The following is a 19,168-nucleotide window of genomic DNA, read 5'->3' as shown; positions in this document are numbered from 1 at the left end:
GAGGGTGTTGGTGCTAACTTGCAAGGAGTAACCAGGCTAGTGAATGCCAGAGTGTGGCTATTGTTCTATAAGCAGGCTGTTGGCGTCAGGCTCTGAACCAAAGCTGCACAGCACAGAGGCACCCAAGGTAACAGGGCAGGTGGTGACACAACCCCCAATTTGTCGCTATGCTCTCAACACTGGGATAAAAATGATAAGGTGGGCATTGCCACCACCAACCATACCCTTGTTCCTAATGCCAGTCCCAAACCCAGATAAAGTGGGAGGGTGGGACCACGGCCTGGCAAGCCATTCCCGTAAAACATCTCTAGCTTCAACACACAGAAGAATGGGATGTAAAAATTCATCAGTTTCTCACAATGGAACCAGGCTTCATGATTCATGTTCTACTACAACAGAGCGGTTGGGTTGTATGAAAAGGGGGGAGCATCTGATATGAAGGCGGTACGTCTGCTTCTGCAGTGACAGCAGTCTCTATGGATGAGATCATGGAACATTTGATCATTGAGAACCATCGTAAAAGTGAGTCTTGTGGATGAAGAATTGGAAAGGCTGAATGTTGAGATGGGCAGTATGCGGAAGACATAGTGGAATTTGAACCCTGAGAGCACAGATGTGACTCATAGTGGTCAGACCTTTCAGTTGTTACATGCCTCTGATACATCTGCCAGGTACACTGGTGTTGCTCTGGATTTGTCCCTGACAGCAAAATCTGCACTACTGACTTGGTAGGCTTATTCTTCACGTCTGAAAGCCACCATTTTCAGTTTGAAGGTAGGACATGTGGTAGTTATGAGTGCATATGCTCCACGTGATACAAGGCCTGATGCTCAGAAAGTATTTATATGACACTGAATCTAGTACATCACCTCAAATTCATATTGTCATTTTAGGAGATATGACTAAAGTGGGGAAATGGGATCCTGGGAGGAAGCACAAGCAGGAGAGCGCAAGAGGGGAGGACTCCTGTCTCATGCTGAGAAAGAGAGACGATCGATGAGTTATCTTAAGTGCCTATACACAAATGCAAGAAGCCTGGGAAACAAGCAGGGAGAACTGGAAGTCCTGGCACAGTCAGGGAACTATGATGTGATTGGAATAACAGAGACTTGGTGGGATAACTCACATGACTGGAGTACTGTCATGGATGGATATAAACTGTTCAGGAAGGACAGGCAGGGCAGAAAAGGTGGGGGAGTTGCGTTGTATGTAAGAGAGGAGTATGACTGCTCAGAGCTCCGGTATGAAACTGCAGAAAAACCTGAGAGTCTCTGGATAAAGTTGAGAAGTGTGAGCAACAAGGGTGATGTCGTGGTTGGAGTCTGCTATAGACCACCAGACCAGGGGGATGAGGTGGACGAGGCTTTCTTCTGGCAACTAGCAGAAGTTGCTAGATCGCAGGCCCTGGTTCTCATGGGAGACTTTAATCACCCTGATATCTGCTGGGAGAGCAATACAGCGGTGCACAGGCAATCCAGGAAATTTTTGGATAGTGTAGGGGACAATTTCCTGGTGCAAGTGCTGGAGGAACCAACTAGGGGCAAAGCTTTTCTTGACCTGCTACTCACAAACAGAGAAGAACTAGTAGGGGAAGCAAAAGTGGATGGGAACCTGGGAGGCAGTGACCATGAGATGGTCGAGTTCAGGATCCTGACACAAGGAAGAAAGGAGAGCAACAGAATACGGACCCTGGACTTCAGAAAAGCAGACTTTGACTCCCTCAGGGAACAGATGGGCAGGATCCCCTGGGAGAATAACATGAAGGGCAAAGGGGTCCAGGAGAGCTGGCTGTATTTTAAAGAATCCTTATTGAGGTTGCAGGAACAAACCATCCCGATGTGTAGAAAGAATAGTAAATATGGCAGGCGACCAGCTTGGCTAAACAGTGAAATCCTTGCTGATCTTAAACGCAAAAAAGAGGCTTACAAGAAGTGGAAGATTGGACAAATGACCAGGGAGGAGTATAAAAATATTGCTCAGGCGTGCAGGAGTGAAATCAGGAAGGCCAAATCACACTTGGAGTTGCAGTTAGCAAGAGATGTTAAGAGTAACAAGAAGGGTTTCTTCAGGTATGTTAGCAACAAGAAGAAAATCAAGGAAAGTGTGGGCCCCTTACTGAATGAGGGAGGCAACCTAGTGACCGAGGATGTGGAAAAAGCTAATGTACTCAATGATTTTTTTGCCTCTGTCTTCACGAACAAGGTCAGCTCCCAGACTGCTGCACTGGGCAGTACAGCATGGGGAGAAGGTGACCAACCCTCTGTGGAGAAAGAAGTGGTTCGGGACTATTTAGAAAAACTGGACGTGCACAAGTCCATGGGGCCGGATGCGCTGCATCCGAGGGTGCTAAAGGAGTTGGCGGGTGAGATTGCAGAGCCATTAGCCATTATTTTTGAAAACTCATGGCGATCGGGGGAGGTCCCAGATGACTGGAAAAAGGCTAATGTAGTGCCCATCTTTAAAAAAGGGAAGAAGGAGGATCCGGGGAACTACAGGCCAGTCAGCCTCACCTCAGTCTCTGGAAAAATCATGGAGCAGGTCCTCAAGGAATCAATTATGAAACATTTAGAGGAGAGGAAAGTGATCAGGAACAGTCAGCATGGATTCACGAAGGGGAAGTCGTGCCTGACTAACCTAATTGCCTTCTATGATGAGATAACTGGCTCTGTGGATGAGGGGAAAGCAGTGGATGTGTTATTCCTTGACTTTAGCAAAGCTTTTGATACGGTCTCCCACAGTATTCTTGCCGCCAAGTTAAAGAAGTATGGGCTGGATGAATGGACTGTAAGGTGGATAGAAAGCTGGCTAGATCGTCGGGCTCAACGGGTAGTGATCAATGGCTCCATGTCTAGTTGGCAGCCGGTTTCAAGCGGAGTGCCCCAAGGGTCGGTCCTGGGGCCGGTTTTGTTGAATATCTTTATTAATGATCTGGAGGATGGTGTGGACTGCACTCTCAGCAAGTTTGCAGATGACACTAAACTAGGAGGCGTGGTAGATACACTAGAGGGTAGGGATCGGATACAGAGGGACCTAGACAAATTAGAAGATTGGGCCGAAAAAAACCTGATGAGGTTCAACAAGGACAAGTGCAGAGTCCTGCACTTAGGACGGAAGAATCCCATGCACTGCTACAGACTAGGGACCGAATGGCTAGGTAGCAGTTCTGCAGAAAAGGACCTAGGGGTCACAGTGGACGAGAAGCTGGATATGAGTCAACAGTGTGCTCTTGTTGCCAAGAAGGCTAACGGCATTTTGGGCTGTATAAGTAGGGGCATTGCCAGCAGATCGAGGGACGTGATCGTTCCCCTTTATTCGACATTGGTGAGGCCTCATCTGGAATACTGTGTCCAGTTTTGGGCCCCACACTACAAGAAGGATGTGGAAAAATTGGAAAGAGTCCAGCGGAGGGCAACAAAAATGATTAGGGGTCTGGAGCACATGACTTATGAGGAGAGGCTGAGGGAACTGGGATTGTTTAGTCTCCAGAAGAGAAGAATGAGGGGGGATTTGATAGCAACCTTCAACTACCTGAAGGGGGGTTCCAAAGAGGATGGAGCTCGGCTGTTCTCAGTGGTGGCAGACGACAGAACAAGGAGCAATGGTCTCAAGTTGCAGTGGGGGGAGGTCCAGGTTGGATATCAGGAAAAACTATTTCACTAGGAGGGTGGTGAAACACTGGAATGCGTTACCTAGGGAGGTGGTGGAGTCTCCTTTCTTGGAGGTTTTTAAGGCCCGGCTTGACAAAGCCCTGGCTGGGATGATTTAGCTGGGAATTGGTCCTGCTTTGAGCAGGGGGTTGGACTAGATGACCTCTTGAGGTCCCTTCCAACTCTGATATTCTATGATTCTATGATTCTATGACTGTGAGAATTGGCCACGATAGAACTGTATTAGGACTGGTACTGAGACCACACCATTTAGCGGAAAAGAGATCAGATAACGTTTTTTTTTTTTTTAACATTTGCTTCTACAAGTGAACTATTTTTAATGGCTACCTGGTTTCCGCACAAGAATTACCATAAACATACATTTTGATATCCAGCAGGTGATAATGCAACTTGGATCATATTCAAATTTGGAAACCCTGGGCTAAACTCATATAGAATGTTTGAATAGTTAGGAGTGCTGATCTTGCTCTGGAATCTGATCATCAGCTCTTAATAGCAATGATAATCTTCAATTTAACAAAGTTCTGGAGAGAGGTATCTACTATACCAAAAAAGTCAATGTTGATAAGCTTCATCATGAAGCAACTGCTAATAAATATACAGTAGCAATTTCCAACAACTATTCTGTACTGAATGAATAGATGTCTATCATGGAGGAATAAGCCACTTTATTTCAGGATTCCTTCAGAGAGATTGCCAGAGAACAACAGGGATAAAGGAGAATGAAAAAGCAATGTTGGATTGGAGATGATACCATCAAATTTTGGGAGGGAAAAAAAGAGGCACGGAGTTAAATGGATGCACTAATAGAGAAGGAAATGGGCAATAGAAGAAAAGAAATGTCTTGAACAAGCAATCAAGAGGGCCTGTTGTAAGAGGAATGATCATAACCAATGGTGGAATTTTATGGCACAGTGTATTGAGGAAGCCTCTGAGAGGTATGACCAGTAATGTGTATTTTAGACTTTAAAGGTCCTAATTGAATGTCCATTCTCTCAGCTTCTTCCAGTTAAGGACAAAAATACTGCCAGGAAACTGATGCACAATTTATGTGTTGGTGTGAGCATTTTTGTGAACGCTCCGGTCATATGGAGCAGAAACATGGCCAGTAAAAACAGCTGAGGAGAGGAAACTGAACAGTTTTCAGTGTCAAAAGTTACGGCATTTTCTTAACATCCATTGGTTTGGTTTTGTTACCAATGAGAAAATACTTAGATGATCCCAGCAAGTTGCAGTCTTGCACCAATTGAGAACAAAACTTCTGCAAAGGTGGGATTGTGTCCAATGTGCAGAAGAAGGCATGCTTTTACAGAAGTCACTGTCACCATCCTGGTCAGCAATTCTGCCAAACAGTCACTGGGGCCACTGTATGACTGAGGTTCTGAAGGAGCAGTCAAGGAAGACAGTGTAGTTGCAGAGAAAGTTAAATGAATTATCTTGATTGAAGAGTACATGCGAGAGATCCCCACACCTGAGCAACTGTTTTTAGGTGACAAATCTGAGCAACTTTCCCAGATTGAATGTCAATAGAAGAGGTTTTGGAACAAATTGATAAATCAAACAGTAGTAAATCACCAGGACCAGATGGTATTCACCTAAGAGTACTGAAGGAATTCAAATATGAAATTGCAGAACTACTAACTGTGATATGTAACCTCTACCTTAAATAAGCCTCTGTACCAGATGACTGGAGGGTAGCTAATATAACTCCTATTTTTATTATTTATATATGTATATACATCTACACCTCTACCTCGATAGAACGCTGTCCTCGGGAGACAAAAAATCTTACCTTGTTTATAGGTGAAACCATGTTATATCGAACTTGCTTTGATCCACCGGAGTGCGCATCCCTGCCCCTCTCCCTCCCCCCCCCCCCCAGAGCACTACTTTACCGCGTTATATCCGAATTCATGTTATATCGGGTTGCATTATATCGAGGTAGAGGTTTATATATAAAGCTCCAGAGGTGATTCTGGCAATTATAGGCCAGTAAGGCTAACTTCAGTACTAGGCAAATTGGTTGAAACAATAGTAAAGAAGAAAATTATCAGACACATAAATAAACATTATATATTTTGGAAAAGTCAATGTGGCTTTTGTAAAGAGAAATCATGCGTCACCAATCTATTAGAATTGCCCCACTAGGCTCTATACTGGGATCCGTGCCGTACAACATATTCAAAAAATGATCTGAAAACAGGGTGAACAGTGGGGGCAAAATTTGCAGATAATATGAAATCCCTTAAGCTAGTTAAATGAAGAATTAAAAAGGGATTTCACTAAACTGGGTGAATGGGTGACAAAATGGCAAATGAAATTCAATGCTAATAAGTGCAAAGTAATGCACATTGGAAAAAATAATCCCATCCATATATACAAAATGATAGGGTCTAATTTAACTGTTGCCATTCAGAAAGATATTTTGGAGTCATCATGGAAAATTCTCAGAAAACATATGCTCAGTGTGTAGTGACAGTCAAAAAAAGCTAAGAGAATATTAGGAACCATTAGGAAAGGGATAGATAATAAAACAGAAAATATCATAATGCCACTATATGAATCCATAGCATGCCCACACCTTGAATACTGCATGGAGTTCTGGTCACCCCATCTCAAAAAAGATATATAAGAATTGGAAAAGGTACAGAGAAGGACAACAAAAATGATTAGGGGTTTGGAACAGCTTCCATATGAGGAGAGATTAAAAAGATTGGGATTGTTCATCTTAGAAAAGAGATGACTAAGGGGGGATATGATAGAGGTCTATAAAATCATGAATGTTACAGAGAAAGTGAATAAGGAAGTGTTATTTTCCCCATCACATAACACAAGAACTAGGTGTTGCCCAATTAAATTAATAGGTAGGAGGTTTAAAACAAACAAAATGAAGTACTTCTTCATGCGATGCACAGTCAACCTGTGGAACTTTTTAGCCAGGGGATGTTATGAAGGCCAAAAGTATAACTGGGTTAAAAAAGAATTAGATAAGTTAATGGAGTATAGGTCCATCAATAGCTATTAGCCAACATGGTCAGGGATGCAACCTCATGCTCTGGATATCCCTAATCCTTTGACTACCAGAAGGTGGGACTGGATGACAGGGGATAGATCACTTGAAATTGCCCTGTTCTGTTCATTCCCTCTAAAGCATCTGGTATTTGTCACTGCCAGAGACAGGATATAGGGCTAGATGGACCATTTGTCTGCTCTAGTAAGGTTGTTCTTTTTTTTTTATGCTCTTATAAGGTTTATGCAGCTTAGGTTGAAGGAAGTAGCCCCACATGGGGATGACCATGAATGAGATTGGTAGATGCAATTTTGAGGGATTTAAGAAAGCCTACATCCTCCCATACTGATTCTTGCTGAAGGAAGATGATTTCAGGGGACTATTTAAGGGAAGTCCGTTCCACGCGCCACCATGGCTACATCATCGCCATGTAAACCTGCTGCTGCAGCTGCTGCCACTACCCCTCTCTCCTTCCCTTTTCCCTCCTCCTCTTGTGTGGAGCAAGGCAGGGCCCTAACTCATTCCTACGCAGAATGCCTTAAGCGTCTAAGCTGTCTGATTGCAGGTGCCCATTCATGAATTGGCAAGTAGAACTACGTGATTCCCAGCCACCTGAACTTAAGCACCTGTCACAGGGGTGAGGGGAGTGGTGTCAGAGCTTAGCACACTCTTCAGCATCTCTCACTGGCTAGCTTAAGCGACTCACTGCCTAGTGAGCCTAGGCACCAATGTTCCCTCTAATTTTTTCCATCCATGTGCAGAATGAATTTTGTTATGTAAAGCACCAATATCGAGATAATTTGTGGATGTGCGCCACCAGTAGAAACAAAAAACCTAGATATAATATATATATATTTTAAAAGTTATAACCATAACAAAGCTGAGACAGCCCAGGAGAGAAAAGGGGTCACACTGAAGACCACTGTGGTGGCAAAATGACATTAAGAGCTGTAGTTACACAGAGGAATGATTCTGTCATCTACACTGACCTCTATGGGCCCTTCACAAACCCTGAAGCACGGAGTTTGGGAGGGATAGGTTTGGGGATTTGAATGGGCACCCCCAGCCCCAGAGCTACGGCAGAGAGAGAGGACTCCCCCCAGCCCTCTCTCCCCTCAGCAGCCCACCCCCGCAACAGGGAGAGACAGGAGTCTAACTTTTAGGCACATAGAAAATCGCAGGAAGAACACTGTGGGAGAGACAGGAGTCTCTCCCTGCTGCAGTCACAGAGTTGGGAAAGAGGAGTCTCTCCCTGCTGTAGCCCCGGAGCTGGGAGAGAGGCATCTCTCCCTGCTGCAGCCCCGGAGCTGGGTAGAGGCATCTCTTCCCGGCCACCGCAGCCCTGCAGGCCCAAGCTCCCAACCTCCCCGCCCGTGACCTCAGTGCCCCCACCCACACCTATTCCCCCCACCTCACCTTAGACGTCCTCGCCAGGGTCCAGGCACACCTGTAGCTGCGTGCCTGCGCGGCTCCATTAATTAGGTGCGTGGCCCTTGATGCCCACTCGTGCAGTTGCACTGTTGCGCACCTTAGAGTGAATGCAGGTAGGCACCTAACTTGGCTTTGTAGATCACAGTGTTCTTCCTGCGATTTTCTATGTGCCTAAAAGTTAGTCATCGTGTCTCTCAGCATTGCAACACCTAAGTCCCTTCATAGATCCTAGCCTAAGGGACTTGCCCAAGAAAGCACAGGAAGTTTGTGACGGAGCAGGGAATTTAATCCAGGTCTCCTGAGTCTCAGGCTAGTGCCCTAGTCACTGAACGCACCCTTCTTCTTTATTAAGTGGGAAATGCCAAGCTTAAATTTGATTTTCTTGGCTTCACTGTTTCTTAAATGCACTTATTTGTGGTTAAGAAATACTCTGTTTAGCAAATGTGGAGGCATCTTTTCTCAGTGTTACAAATGGGGAAACAAGTTGTACCTTTATACATATTATGTGACTATGTTTATTTGATTGTTATTGTGTTACTGGTTATGTGACTAACAAAGAGTTAATTCCTGCCAGGACTGGCTGCACTTAGGCCTGGAAAGCAGGTGGTCCTGTTGGCACTACTGGACATGACACTACAGGTTTCATTCCCTTTGAAGTTTCATTTTCACTCAGCTCTGCCTGGCAACGGTCTTGGGGGAAGATTCTGGTGGACACTGAAACAATGAGCTTTGGGTCTGATAAAGGCAGCTTGACAAGCCGACAGTGAAGAAACTCTGTGAGATACAGAGGATGTCAGGAGAGATGACTGTTGATCCTCAGACCTAAAAAGAGGGGGCTGGAATAAGCAAAGGCCTGCTCAAACTAGAAGGAAATGGGAAAGCTAAGTTTCAAATGAGTTTAGGTAGGGTTACCATATCTAATAAATAAAAAAAGAGGACCCTCCACGGCCCTGGCCCCACCCTAACTCCGCCCTCCTCCCTCCCACTCCCAGCCACGCGGAAAGTGCTGCCCGAGCGCTACCGGCTTCATGGTTTGCCGGGCAGCCCCCAGACCCTGCGCCCCCAGCTGGAGCCCGGGAGGGGAAGCGCCCAGCCGGGAGCGCAGGGTCTGGAGGCTGCCCGGCAAACCATGAAGCCGGTAGCGCTCGGGCTTTGGGCAGCCCCTATGCCTCCGGACCCTGCGCCCCCAGCCGGGCACTTCCCCTCCCGGGCTCCGGCGGCGCAGGGTCCGGAGGCACGGGGGCTGCCCGAAGCCGGTAGCGCTCAGGCAGCCCGGCTCTTAAACAGAGCCGAAGAGTCAGGGGAGGAGCAGAGCCGCCATTTTCCCGGACATGTTCGGCTTTTTGGCAATTCCCCCCGGACGGGGGTTTGAGTGCCGAAAAGCCGGACATGTCTGGGAAAAAGAGGACGTATGGTAACCCTAGTTTAGGTTTTGACTGTTTTAACCTGTATCTCTCTACATGTTAAATTTCTTTGAATGCATCGTATCTGTTTTTGAAGAAGCTGTGCTGAGCAACTGCATTTCATATTGGTCACAAGGTCCCAGAGAGTATTCTATAACTGGAGCCAGGAGCACCAAGCACGTGCCTGGGGCGGCAAGCCGCGGGGGGCGGCCTGCCAGTCGCCGTGGGGGCAGCAGTCAGGGAGCCTTCGGTGGCATGCCTACGGGAGGTCCGCCAGTCCCGTGGCTTCAGCGGCAATTCAGCGGCAGGTACGCCGAAGCCGCGGGACCGGCAGACCTCCCGAAGACATGCCGCCGATGCCACGTTACTAGCGGACCTCCCGCAGGTGTGCCGTCAAAAGCCTCCTGACTGCCGTGCGTGGGGCGGCAAAATACATAGAGCCGCCCCTGACTGGACCTAAATCTAGTTGGGCCAGCTGAGGGATATATGATTGGTGACATGAGGTGTTGTAGCCTGGTGATCCAGACTAACGTGGAATGAACCGTGGATTTCCACTCTGGGAAAAGTGCAGACTTGGAAAGAATGCTCATGAAGAGACAGAAGGGTGCATCTTGCCCCTGAACCATAATATTTGGGTCATGTGTTCTCTGCAGTTTCCCTGTTATTAATTTCAGAATTGTATACTATGTTTTTACTGTATGTGCTACTAAATTTTTGAGCCCTGCACTACCAAAGTCGCATATACAGTATAGGTTTACATTTCTAGTTTGATAACTAGAGCTGTAGATGACTTAGGAAGCACTTAAACAAGTATCCAAAAAAGAGACATGCTTATAAGTTTGAAAATGATTGACTTACACATTATATATGCAGTCTATATTTGTTAAACATTCAGGTTTATTTTATCACCTTCCTACATTTATGATACAAATGAAATGAAACTGCAGATGAAAATGCAAATCCTGTCTAGATTGCTGTTGCTGAATCATAGTGACCAGAACAGAAATAGGAAAGAAAAACAAGCTGGAGCGAGGTACAGCAGTCATGCAGAGCAATTATACTATAACATGGGAAAACAAGGCCTTGATAAATTTGCCCTTGATGCTCAGACAAATCTAGCAGCCTCCCTGAATTCCAAGATCATAAATAATCAAAATGAAAAATATCCTTTTGAAATAGTAGCCTTTCCTTTCTTTTCCCAATCTCCTCTCACAAACAGTGGTAACCTGGTGGAGTGACAAGGAATAGCATAATACTTCTGCTTACATCTCACTGTGAGTGTCTGCAATCAGGATGACCCATTGTTTACATTACAATAGCTGACATTAACATGACATGGTACAAAATGTTGACAGATCAGCATCTCCTTAGGACATGACCTGAATGTGTCAACACAAAATACCTGATACTTACATTTACACAGGGCAGTTCCAATTAATGGGCCTTTGTTTGAGTGAAGGGTGAGTAAAAGCCAAATTTGGGCCTCAGAATTTGACCAATAGTATCTTCTAAACCAAAGGATTCCTAAGCACTGTACAAATTGAGAGACAATTTCATTCATTTTGAAGTGCAACCACTTAGAGGTGAAACAAGGCAATTGTTTAATAGCATACAACAAATCGGCTTAGGACAGAAAGTGAAGAATCACAAATTCAGAAACATTTTAGTTAGTTGGCTTTTAATTGCTCCTCTTGGAATTTGGCCAGGACACTGGGATTATGTTCATACTTTTGCAAAAATATTACTGAATTTTTTATGATTGCAAGGGGTCAAGACCTTGGTTTTGCACTAATACAAGAGACAGTCTCTCTACAACAGCATAGTGCCTATAAAACTGTGCTGGGACATTGATTCAGTACTTAATTAGAGACAAGAATGTATCAACATCACTTCCTGCAGTACCTGAATGTTTATTAGCAGTTTCCCATTCAAGCACTGAATTGAATCATAAGAACGTCAGGACATAAGAATGGCCATACTGGGTCAGACCAATGGTCCATGTATCCCAGTATCCTGTCTTTAGATGGTGGCCAGTGCCCGATGCTTCAGAGAGAATGAACAGAACAGGGCATTTCTCAAGTGATCCATCCTCAAGTGATCCAGCCCAAGATTCTGGCAGTCAGATGTTTAGGGACACCCGGATCATGGGGGTGCATCCCCAACCATATAGGCTAATAGCCATTAACTTATTTAAATCTCTTTTGAACACAGTTATAGATTTGGCCTTCAGAACTTCCCGACAATGAATTCTACAAGTTGACTCTGCGTTGTGTGAAGAAGTACTTCCTTATGTTTGTTTTAAGCCTTCTGCCTATTAATTTCATTAGGTGACTCACTGGTACTTGTGTTATGTAAAGGAGTAAATAACACTTCCCTTTAACCCTATTTAGTCCGTGAATTTTGAAAAGAGTACATCATATGGGTGGTGTGGTTGTATGAAAGTATATTTTAGTGTAAAGCAATCCAGTGATATTCATAAAGCAACATTATGGAATTAAGTTGTCTGGGTGTCGTGTATGCAAGAACATTTTATGCCACTAATGTATGACTTTCTTTCAGTTAGATAGAATATATACTTTCCGTTCCACTTTCATTGCTATTTGATTCCCACATCAGCTGTCTTCAAGTATTCTAACTAACTTTAGGTCCCTGAAATGTATTTAAATGCACATTTCCTAAGGCAGTTAGAAAAATCTCATGCACTATGCAGGGACATCAGGCCTCAGCACCTCTCCCTAACTTAGGGTGACCAGATGTCCCAATTTTATAGGGACAGTCCCGATTTTGGGGTCTTTTTCTTATATAGGCTCCTATTACCCTCCACCCCCTGTCCCAATTTTTCACATTTGCTGTCTGGTCACCCTACCCTAACTCCATACCACATGGATGGGGGAGACACAAAGCAGGGCCTGCCAGAAATAGAGCCAGCCGCTGGGAGCTGCAGGGACAATAGTCAACAGAACATGACCCAGCTGGAGCCCCTTGCCCTACACCCTGTGACATCAGTAACATCACAGTGACATCAATAAAGGGCTTTTACCATTTGAACTCTAGGCATTATTTTCTCTTTGCAAATTGGTTGTTTGTTCCAACCACCTCTTGCCATTCAGCCTCTCTCCTCTCTCTCCCCTCTGCAAGGTTCACTCTCTTTCTGGCCTGGTCTACACTGCGGGGGGATCAATCTAAGTTACGCAACTTCAGCTATGTGACTAACGTAGCTGAAGCTGACATACTTAGACCTACTCACTGCAGTGTCTTCACTGCGGTGAGTTGACAGTTGCTGCTCCCCCGTCGACTCTGCCTGCGCCTCTCGTGGCAGTGGAATACAGGAGTTGACGGGAGAGCACTCGGGGGTCGATTTATCATGTCTAGACTAGACGCAATAAGTCGACCCCCGGCGGGTAATGTAGACATACCCTCTTCTATCTTCCATGCTCTTCTCCTTTCTCTTCTCTCCATATCTCCAATTTTTTCCCTCCCTCAATATCCCTCTTTTGTTTCCTTGCTTTGCCTCCCACTTGTTCCTATTACCCACTCTTGAATTCAGTGGGAATTATCCCATGGGCTTTGTACCAGCCCCTTAGTCCAATTACTGCTGCATCTTTGATATCACCTAAATTCCCTTTTTCCTCAATTTCCCCATGATCAAGAACCTTGTCCATGCCTGGAGCAATCCCCTCTAGCCTCCCCATTTCTCAGCTATCTCCCTCCCCCACCCACATCTGCAGTCTAACCAAACCACTACTGCGAAAGTCATACTCCTCGCCAGCCACTGTATCGCAATCTCAGTCTCTGAGTCATATCAAATTAAAACTCCTCACCTCACCTTACATAATATTTCTCCATTTACTGTTCATTTCCCATTCCTTAACTTCTCTCAATTCCCTCTTGCAAGTCAAATTCTGCTGTCAGTTACACCTAGAGTAATTCCATTGATTTCAATATCTAGTTTATTAAGAGACCCAGAATGTCTTTACTGTACATCTTTAACAGCACTAAGCACATTGTCAGCACTTAAATAAATAATGATAGCCATGCATCTGAAATTTTAGGAGAGCTTTATGAGGTTGTACATTATTTTCGATGGGAGAGACACATGCTTTCATACCATTTGACTGCTTTTTTACAAATGTCAGGATGTCCTTGATATAAAGGGACGTGTTATATTGTCTGGCTGTTAAGAGAATATTTGCTAAATTTTTGGTTGATTTATCCATACTAACCACCACTGCATCATTAAATGCACAAAGCTATTGTACGCAAAATTTCCCAACCCTCTAGAATTGATTGTACATGGCAATCTTTTGAAATATAATTTGAACCCATATTTGAGGAAATAAATCTTTTCTTTTAAAAGTGCTGCTGTTTTAATAGCACTGAAGATACCATCAAACAGGGGATGAATAGGATTTGAGCAGAGCAAGTCAAACTAATGTAAGCTATTTCCCCCCACCACAGGCTTTTTGGCTATATAACTATTAACAATCATGCCACAGTGGTTTTTCACAATAACGTCTCTAGGTTTGGAAAGAAGTAGTGACATTCATTTTATTTTTAAAGACCATTCTTTATTTCCCAGGTGTGATGGGGGAATATGAGCCGAAAATTGAGGTCCATTTTCCTTACACAGTTACAGCTGCTAAGGGAACTACCGTTAAGATGGAGTGCTTTGCGTTGGGCAAGTAAGTACATATTCTTCCATAATTAGACACCATTGTTTATTAAAATGTGACATCTAATTTTTGGTTCAGTTATTTTGCAGGGTTTCATTTTCACAGAAACTCCTTGGTGCATATACCAAGTTTTTATAAGACAGCTAAGTGGGAATTGACTAAGTAACCAATTATGAATTCCCTACCTAGCCATTCCTACAGACAATAATATATACAAGTTTAAAATGTGCTGGTTCGACATAAAAAGTTAAGTTATTTTAAATGAAAAGAAAAAAATTGTCATCTGTATTCTTCTATTTACCACACATTTTCCCTCTGCTACTTTTTCACTGCTTGCTAGCACATATCAGGCTATATAATGCCAGTGGTGTTTGTTATTGGTTTTTTGTCTTGTGTTGATTTTCCCCTGCAAAATCTCTTAATTGAAAAGAAAACAAGATTATTGTGTAGTTACCTGTTCCAACCTGGGACATAGATTCTAAATAGAAACAATAAAATAATGTTCCAAACATCCTAAGAATCTACTATATATAATTATAATAATATATGAGCCCAGGATTACTTTGCATCCTCTAACTAACCTAATGGAAGTATCATCTATTTCCCTGTAAAACCTCTAATTCATGGTGATATCAGTCATCTTAGTTATGACAGACCCACTAGCACTGCCAAAGTTCTGGATTTAATATCTCACCTTGGCTAGAATTTTGTATGCAGGTCAATAGACTGGTTAATAAGGAAACAAGGGTATTTAGTTTTAAAAAATATTAAGACTTTGCAGTTTTATAGCTCCTTTCATGAAGAATAAGATTGCCGCAAGGTACTTTTTTGATGATACAGGATGAAGTTCATAATGTTATTAAAGGAAATGCAGTTTTTGCCAGAAGTAAAGTGAGGCTGGGTTAATATATGATCAGACAGAGCAGAAAAGCACTGTCCATAACTCAGAGAAAGCATCTTCTATTTCTCTCTCTCTCTTTCTCTCTCTCTTTATACATAGTGACAAACGCAGATAGACATGGATAGATATCGCAAAATGTTTGATAATTACTCACTGTAATAATCTCACTGAGTGTGTGTGCGCGTGTGTACATTTATGCATGTGTACACCACTGGCTACTACTGAATGGAATCAGAACTGCTTATCTCTGTGTTACAGCCTTTTTGCTCCATGTAGCATCACAGAAGAGACAATTCTCAGTTGTAATGAATGTCTAGATAATTCTTTATTCAGGCTGCCGAATGCCAACTGTCCTTTCTGGCTTTCTAATTCATAAATCATTTACCCACATAGGGCGTCTTTTAATCCTGGCCAGAATTCAGCAATAATGAAAAGATTGCTAAATATACTACACTTTACACTCCTACAGCTAAACCAAGCTTCTCCTGTTACTCAAGTGGTAGGCTCTTAGCTTTTGGAATACAGTAGAACCCCCTCAGAGTTACAAACATCTTGGGAATGCACCGTCTACACTCATGTCTACCTTACCTAAGGCTTACCATCCCCTGATGATCACTTAGGCAAGCCTAATTTCCTTCAGGCCCCCAGTGTATGTCTCTGTCAACAACTGCCTCCCTCTCACTGCCAGAGTCCTTTTGATCATGTGTTCCAGGGTGTTTTCATGTCCAACATTGTCTCTTAATAACCCTAAAGTATTTACCAATGGGTGGTTTATCTTGAGACATTGTACTCCTTCTTATTTGTTTTTCCCTGACAATCCCCCTATTACTAAACCAACACATTCATACAGTAAATATCTTGATAACATATAGTATTCATGAATTATTACAGAGCAGCTTCACTTCTATTACAGTTTAGAACTATCTCTATTCATACCCATATTTCAGAGCAAGGTATTGCATTTTGTTTTCTTTTCAGTAACTTTGTCAAATTTGTGCATAGTTACTAATCACGATACTTAGCACTTTGGATAGATTGTCTTTTTAGAACATTGTACACACCTGGACAAACTAAGCATTTACATCGGAATTGGGATCAGCTGGTTTGAGAAATCTTACCAATCTGGAACACTATTTTTCTGTTTTGTTTTGCTTAATCCTAGAGTAGGAAAGATATCTCAAGGAGTGTTTTTCAGTTAGGATCTGTAGCCTCCAGATGTGCTCAACATGGGCCTAATTCTGTTGGTGCTGTGCAGCCTCCACTACCATTGAAATCAATTGTATTCAGTGAATGTTGAAGGTTTTCATACGTTTAGCCTCCATATAGGTGAAAGCAATGGTTTGGAGAGCAAATACTTTGGGATGAAGTATGCAGAGTAAGTAATTTGCTATATGTTTTACACTATGGACCTCAAGGAAGAAGGTGATCGGGTGGTGGAGTGGGGGATGCAACAACTCTAGTGAGATTTCCTGAAACACTGAGACAGATGAGGAAGACTGCTGCTCTCCAGAGACCTGGGCCTGGTCCACACTAAGCCCCCAGTTCGAACTAAGATACGCAACTTCAACTACGTGAATAACGTAGCTGAAGTCGAAGTATCTTAGTTCGAACTTAAAGGTACTTACCGCGGGTCCACAGGTGGCAGACAGGCTCCCCTGTTGACTCTGCCTACTCCTCTCGCAGAGCAGGATTACCGGCGTCGACAGCGAGCACTTCCGGGATCGATTTATCACGTCTAGACAAGACACGATAAATCGATCCCAGAAGATTGATTGCTGGCCGCCGAACCAGCGGGTAAGTATAGACGTACCCCTGGTGGCTCCAGACATTCTTGCATCTGCAGTACTATCTACCTTCTGCGGTGTTAATAGTTGGCAACCAGACTCCTGTAGTCTCTTGACTACCTTAGAAACAATAACCATTATGTATTTTTTGAAAAATTCTTGCTGGAACCAAAATTTAATTGCTGACTATCTCTGAGTCAATTATCATCTTCCCAGCAAAGAGGATGCATACAAAGTGTAGTCTCTTACAATAGACACTAACAAAGAATAAAAGCTTTTCTGAATATCTTTCGTCCTGAATCCCAAGATTTAATAACCTCTCTCAAACAAGTCAGGGGATGTTCAGGTAACCACACAAGGAGAAATAAGGCTGACAGCAGATGCTTTAATTACCCCATGACATTTAACATTTGGTGTTAACCTGTAACAACAACAAAAACCCTGCACCATCAAGCAGTTTAAGATTATCTAATAAGCCACCCCCATCTGCTAATACAGTAAGGGACAGATATTTTTATTGTGCACATTCCTTATCGTGCTTTCACAGCCATTAGCACACAATCAGATCAGCTGTGCTGAGACTGCTTTTGACCAGATACGGCAATAATTATATGAATGACATTTTGGGCCTCATCTGACACCTGTAGGCAGAGGGGGGCGTTAAAAAGGCATCACATTCTCTGTTCCTTTTCATTTCCCCCCATCTCTTATTCCTGGTAGTTTTCACAAATCTTTTCCTGTTGCACTCCATCAAATGCTCATTAGGGAACTGAGGTTGTAAGTTCTTTTTTTCTGCTTTTTTGCATTCTTAGTGCAAATAAAGAAACACTCGTTACTACCAGTCCCTAAACCAGTGCGCTTCTGTTTTTCCTCATGCTTTAGCTTAGCTGTCTCAAATGGTTGCTCTTCTGTTGCATTGTAACTGTGAAAATGACGAATATTCCTGAGAGATTTCCTGCGGTAGGCAATTGCAAGTACTTCTGAAAGCCAGGTCTTTAGTTACAGAGTAATGATTTATTAATAGTGTTTATTTGGAACTGTCAGTCACTAAGGGCTGTTGGAATTAAAAAAAAATGGAGCGGTGCTGCATTTGTCGATCAAACTAAAATCAAATGACTTAATTGCTTGATCGACAAGGTCTCAGGGAAGGATTCAGTCCCTGGGCCAAGCAGTCAATAGGGGGAAACTGCAATGGGGATCTGGGACATGATTATCAATGCCAGTTATTGGTGGCCTTTCCTATAGTGAGGAATTATCCTATATGGGTACCAGAGAGAAATGACTCAATGTTTCCTGTTATTATTAATCATTTATATAGTGTTGTGCCTAGAAGCTCTAATCATGGACCAGGACACCATTGTGCTAGGCCAGGGGTTGGCAACCTGTAGCTCCTTGGCTGCCCACTTGCGGGCAGCTGGTTTTTGAGGGTGTGTGAGATGCAGGCTCTGGCCAGGAGGCGCTTACCACAGGCGGCTCCCGGCCAGCGGAGATCTGGCGTTACATCGCTCCCGGAAGTGGCTGGCTGCTGCTGGCATGTCTTTGGCACCCTTTAGCGGGAGGAGGGCAGCAGGTCTCCCTGCCCTGCCCGCGCCTGCAAGCACCACACTCTCAGCTCCCATTGGCTGGGAACTGGCCAACAGGAGCTGTGAGGACGATGCTGGGGGCACTGCACGGAGCTGCCTCCCCACCAACCAGGGACACGCAGAGACATGCCAGCAGCCAGCCGCTTCCGGGACTAGAAGGCTGCACTGCAGGCCGGGAGCCGCCTGTGGTAAGTACCTCCCAGCCAGAGCCTGCACTTCGCACCCCCTCCTGCACCCCAACCCTCTGCCCCAGGTCAGAACCCCCTCCTGCATCCAAACTCCCTCCCAGACCCCACACTGCCTCCTATACCCCAATCCCCTGCCCCAGCCCGGAGCCCCCTCCTGTTTATATTCAAATTCAAGTGGCAGAAGTTGCATTACAAGTATTGGTGAGTAGTAATAACTTTAATATGTTCAATTATTATTAGATAAATTCTAACTCTACAAGTAGCTTTGCATGTGATGTGGCTCTCGAAATATTTTGGTCAAAGACAAAAACAAAAAAATGGCTCTTCTTCTTTGAAATGTTGCCGACCCCTGTGCTAGGCTCTGTACAAACAGAACCAAAGACAGTCCCTGTCCTAAAGAGCTAAAAATCTGTCTAAGATGACAGGTGGATACAAGAGTCAGGAAAAAAGGTTTTCATCTACCTGCTGCATGTTAATGAATGTATTTTGCTTTAGTGTGTTTTTTCAACTTCTGCTGAGAATGATTC

General features: G+C 43.9%; 1 protein-coding gene across 6 annotated transcripts in view; it reads left to right on the top strand.

The window, feature by feature from the left end:
* CNTN5 (contactin 5) overlaps window positions 1–19,168 on the top strand; it is a 1,008,853-nt gene that overhangs the window by 769,408 nt on the left and 220,277 nt on the right. For all 6 annotated transcript variants that reach the window (XM_008178633.4, XM_008178637.4, XM_008178631.4 and 3 more), the window contains one exon: window positions 14,092–14,194. In XM_008178633.4, the coding sequence (XP_008176855.2) occupies window positions 14,092–14,194 (103 nt within the window). The remainder of the gene's footprint in view (window positions 1–14,091; window positions 14,195–19,168) is intronic.

Source organism: Chrysemys picta, chromosome 1 (assembly GCF_011386835.1).
Source record: "Chrysemys picta bellii isolate R12L10 chromosome 1, ASM1138683v2, whole genome shotgun sequence".
Lineage (NCBI taxonomy): Eukaryota > Metazoa > Chordata > Testudines > Emydidae > Chrysemys > Chrysemys picta.
Note: the sequence above shows the minus strand (reverse complement) of the source record. Positions and strands in the feature narration are given on the sequence as shown.